Genomic DNA, 5,104 nt, shown 5'->3' on the forward strand with positions numbered 1-5,104 from the left:
GGGCACGGGCGGCGGCGCGCTGACGGCGGGCGGCGGGCGGGGGAAGATGGCGGAGCTCGGTAAGAAGTACTGCGTGTACTGCCTGGCCGAGGTGAGCCCGCTGCGCTTCCGCTGCACCGAGTGCCAGGACATCGAGCTGTGCCCCGAGTGCTTCTCCGCCGGCGCCGAGATCGGCCACCACCGCCGCTACCACGGCTACCAGCTGGTGGACGGCGGGCGCTTCACGCTGTGGGGGCCCGAGGCCGAGGGCGGCTGGACCAGCCGCGAGGAGCAGCTGCTGCTGGATGCCATCGAGCAGTTCGGCTTCGGAAACTGGGTGAGCGGCGGGCACGACGCGCACCTGCTCGCCCCGTGCCCGCGCCGGCGGGGAGGCGGGCGCAGAGAGGTGAAGCAACCTGCCCAAGGGCGCACAGCCAGGAAGTAGCAAGGTGGGGGATCGGACCGTGGCTCTGCCGACCTTAGGAGGACTCCCATAGCTTAGGCAAGACCCGCGCCTGACCCGGGTCGAGTCGCCGGACGGGGACAGGTCGGAAGACCTGACGGAGCTGTGGGAGGGCCGCCTGATCAGGACCCGGGTCCCGCCTGGAGAGCGGGGGTGGCAGAGGCCAGACCGGCTTCGCGCGGGGCCCTCCGCCTTCTCCCGCGACCGGGGCACCTGCTTTGTACACGGCCCCGCTGGCTTTGTGCGGTTGTCAGGGCGTGCGCCCCGTGTCCCCTGGCGGGGACCTGTGTCTCCCGGGGTCCCCACTGGGCCCGGGACGTCCTAGGACGGGCGCTAGGTGAGTTCCGAACAAAGGAGCGTGGTGGGGCCAGGGGTGTGTGTGGAGGCCCAGCTGAGACGGGAAGGCGAGAGCCGGGGTCCTGTGGGCTGGCCGGGTGGTAACGGGCCAGGCTCCTCGGGGGAGACGCGGGTGCTCTTCCCCAACGGTCTCTGAGGGCCTCTCCTTCCCCTTGGGGCCCCAAAGCTTTCATCCGGGTCTGCCTGCAGGCGTTAGAAGTGGGGAGAGGAGACACCACCCCAGCTCCTTAATTTTTCCAGACCCTTCCACGAGAACCACCCCTATACCCCATCTTGTGCTGCTTCCCTAGCAACACTCTCCTCCTCGTGGGCTTGTGGGGAAGACTTTCCAGGCTTCTCCTCTCCGTCCCAAACCTGGCCTGCTTTCCTTTCTGTCAAGTGAGCCAGCCTTTGGGGCCTGATGCCCGTTCTGCAGCCCTGGAGTCCCTCCTGTCCCCTTCGCGTCTTGGAGACTCGCTGCTCCCCGGGTCCCCCCCCCCCGCCCCGGGGCGCCAGCACGGTGGTCGCCATCCTCTGAAAACCCCGGTGTGACTCGAAATGCATTGAGGTGCATCGAGCGTCTGCCCGGTGGGAGAGAAAGGCCTTGTCTCTGGCTTCCAGCGGCCGTCGGTCCTTTACGCCAGGACCTCTCCCCAAAGTGTCCGCCCTCGATGGGGAGCCATCTCCGCGTCTCCGGACTCCACTCAACTGTCCAAGTGCGGACACTTGACCCTACGTGGCCCAGACCTTCCCCCGCCTCACTCAGTTCCGCAGACCCAGGGCCCTCTGTCCTCAGGTCCTTTCTCTAGGCCCAGTTCGGCAGCGGCTGTTTCTCCAGCATATTTCCAGAACCTTCCCACTGCTCACAACCGTTAGTCCAGGCTGGTGTTTATCTCTTGCCGTGGCCACCTCGGGCCTCCTAGCTGGTCCTCCTGCTTCGTCCTTGTGCCCTCCAGCCCCTTCCATGCGCTGTGATCAGTGACTCCAGATTGTCCCATCCCATCGGCCCTCCGTGGCTCCAGGTCCACCCAGCGTGAATTTCACGGCCTGTAGAGCCCTCAGATGCTAAGCCTTTGATCCCTTCTGACCTCTTCTGCTTGGAGTGTTTTTCCTCCAGATCGTGGCTCGTCACTGGTCTGTCTGCTTCCATCTCAGAGCCTCTGACAGCCTTCCCTCTCGGGCCTCTCGGTGCTTCTCTCTACAGCCATTGCCAAAAATAGCCAAGGGGGACCCAGAGCCCTGCCGAGTGCCATGTGCTGTGCCGAGCAGGCTGTTTCTCATGAAATCTTCCCAGCAGCCTCGGGCAGCAGGTTTTGAAGCGAAGAGCTGGACTCCAGAGTCCGTGCTCCCCACCGCCCTGCTCACCTTCCCCCCCCCCCCCACTGCGGCCACACCCGGGACTAAAGGTCCCTCGGTACTGGAGGGAGAGTGGGGCTGGAAGGGCGCACCTGGGGGGATTGTTGAAATGTGGCTTCCGACTCACATGTTAGGGGAGACGACTGATAGCTTGGAGGCTCCCGCGGCCGGCCCCGTGGCGGGGCTCTGGGGTGCGGGGAGCCCGGGATTCTGCGTGCTGACCAGGCCCGGGGGGCTGCCCGGCCGAGGCTCTTCCCGCCAGCCCTCGGAGTGGGGTTTTAGTTGACAATCAAGGGACAGCCTGTCGGAGGACCTCAGATACTTGTCCAGGATGCCTTGGCCTTTCTCCCGGCAAAGGCAGGGCTCAGGGCCAGGCCTGCCTGATCCCAAGGTCCCGACTTTGACCTCTCGGCCTAAGAGCATTAGCTGCTGGGGCTCGGAGGCTGGGAGCTTACTGTGCTGTTGGACGTGCTGCCGGCCAGGAAGGGCTCCTCAGGGAGATGGAGTCCTGCCCTGGTTCAGGGGGAGGCCAGGCTTCACGGCAGGGGTGCGGTGCGGAGAGAGGCAGCGTGCAGGTCTGGATCTGTGGTCGTGGTGTGGAGGAAGGGGAGCCTGTTTGCTCTGAGTTCTCAGATGGCACTTGTGACCCGTCACCCCTGCATGGCGTTGCATGTGTGGGACTGGTGGCGGGGGGCAACGGGAGCAGACCTGGGCGAGAGGCTGAAGTCGGGGACCTGCGGCACACACCCAATGGGGGGGGCTGAGGGGCGTCCACACTGAGGCCGGAGGGTCTGCGGCCCGGCTGTGTCCCCACGCCTTGGAAGACGGGCCGGGGAGATGCCCGTGTGACACCAGGAAGGTGGACAGTGGGCCAGAGCTCCATCGCAGGGGTGTCGAGAGCCCGCGGGCAGCCGGGATTGGGTGGGTGCTCCCCTTAGTTAGAGCCGAGAGGTCTGGATCTTGCTGGAAGCCGCCGCGGGGAATGAAGGAAGGCAGCAGAGCCAGGGCCCTCTGAGTCCATGCCCAGAACCGTCTGTCTCTGGTTGGTTGAGGACAGCAGATCCCCGGGGGCCCCCAGCCCTCTTGAATGGGCGTCCGTAGGGGTCTGGAAACACGTGATCACAGGGAGACCCCCCCGAGGAGCGGTGACGCTGGGAATCATGGGAGGGTCACGTTCTCACCAAGGCGCAAGGCCCTTGTGTGCGTCCCTTAGAGCGGCTGAGCGCCCCCAGGAGTCTCCCAGCAGCGGGGCTCCTAACTGCCACTGATGGGGGTGCCTGGCCGGAGGGGCCAGCTACAAGTGACAGGGCTGGGCGGGGCAGTGGTCAAACTGCAGCGTGACTCAGAACTCCCGGGGGGCGTGTCAAAACACCAGCCGCCTCCCCCCTCCACCTTTGGTTCTGGCTTTAGTCGTAGGTCTGGGGCCGGGTGTGAGAAGGCTCATTTCTTTTTTTTTCTTTTTAATTTTATATTTATTTATTTTTGAGAAAGAGACAGAGCACGAATGGGGGTGGGGCAGAGAGAGAGGGAGACCCGGAATCCGAAGCAGCTCCAGCCTCTGAGCTGTCAGCACAGAGCCTGATGCGGGGCTCGAACTCACGGATCATGAAATCATGACCCGAATCCAAGTTGGATGCTCAACCGACGAGCCACCAGGCACCCCTGTTTTCGCCATTTTTAAGTGTTCAATTCAGTGACGTTAATTACGTTCACAGGGTCGGGCAGCCATCCCCACCACCCACCTCCAGAACTTTCTCCCCATCCCAGACAGAAACTACCTGCTTACACAGTGTGGCCCTGCGTGCCCCGCCCCCAGCCCCGGGCCCCGCTTCTGCTTTTCGCCTGTTCTCGGGACCTCACGTAGGAGGATCCGACACCGTTTGGCCTCTTGTGACTAGGGTATTTCACTTAACATCTCAGGGTTCATTCGCAGAAGCGTGTGTCACGAAGTCCTCGAGTGAGGCTGAGTGACGTCGGACCCCGCGTGCCGTTCTTCCAGGGAACGCTGGAGGGGGAGCGGCTGGGCCCCGGTCCCTTCACTGTTGGGAGGCCCCGTCATCAGTGACGCACTGGGCGAGGCCCTGACCGGTGTATCTGACCCGAAGGGCTCTTGTCCCCTCGAGGGCCGGCCGCGGCCGTGTGAGTCGGGAGAGCAGGACGGGGACCCTGGCCTTGAGGCCTGGAGAACGGTCCATGTAAACACGTTCAGGAGCAGTGGCCACGGGAACCGGGTCCCAGGGACGGCCGGTGACCAGGAAGGACTGAGGACTAGCCGGTGTGAGCCATCAGCCTCTGATGTGGGAGGTGGCCGTGACCGCCGGTGTGTCTGCGGGGTGGGGGGGCTGCGCGGCGGAGCAGGGGGCGGGCCGCTCTCCCCTCTGAGGGTGACTGGAGGCTGGGCCGGGCTGGGAGACAAGGCCCAGGTGGCCGGGCCGGTGACCCGTCAGGTGACAGTGGACCCGACGGCCGCACGTGCCATGGCTCAGGACGTGCCACAGACGTGGCCGAGCGCATGGGAGGCCGTCCTCGGGACTCTGGGTCTGCGGCTGCCGCGCAGTCACCTACCCCCTCTCTCCTTGCGACGCAGACATCCCTCAGCTCTCCGTTCTTCCCTGGCCCCGTGCAGGCCTCCGCTCCCTCTGCTGCCCCCAGCTGCTCCTGGTCTGCTTGCAGGGTGGCCTGGGGACCTGCGAGTTTGCATGCTGGGCCTTCTGGCTCCTCCTGCCCCTGTGAAGCTTCTAGAATGAAGAAGCAGGAAGCCCCACCTCTGAGTCTGGCTCCCAAGCACTTGGGGAGGAGAGCCAGACCGGCCCTTGCCTGGTGCCACTGGGGGGGGGGGGGGGGGGCCTGGCCGGGGCTGCTGGCTGGGGAGGGGTGTGCCCCGAGGGCGGACCCCCCCCCCCCAGTGGTCCTGCAGGGGGAGGTGCTCCAGGAAGCTGTAGCTAGCAGAGAATGTAGGGAAGACTGAAT

General features: G+C 65.0%; 1 protein-coding gene across 1 annotated transcript in view; it reads left to right on the plus strand.

Annotated features, from left to right (window-relative positions):
* Window positions 1-25: 25 nt before the first annotated feature.
* Window positions 26-5,104, plus strand: part of TADA2B (transcriptional adaptor 2B) — a 12,769-nt gene continuing 7,690 nt past the window's right edge. Inside the window, exon 1 of the mRNA XM_029948938.1 lies at window positions 26-316. Within this exon, the coding sequence (XP_029804798.1) occupies window positions 47-316 (270 nt within the window). The 5' untranslated portion in view covers window positions 26-46. The remainder of the gene's footprint in view (window positions 317-5,104) is intronic.

The sequence above is a fragment of the Suricata suricatta genome, chromosome 1, assembly GCF_006229205.1.
Source record: "Suricata suricatta isolate VVHF042 chromosome 1, meerkat_22Aug2017_6uvM2_HiC, whole genome shotgun sequence".
NCBI classification, from domain to species: domain Eukaryota; kingdom Metazoa; phylum Chordata; class Mammalia; order Carnivora; family Herpestidae; genus Suricata; species Suricata suricatta.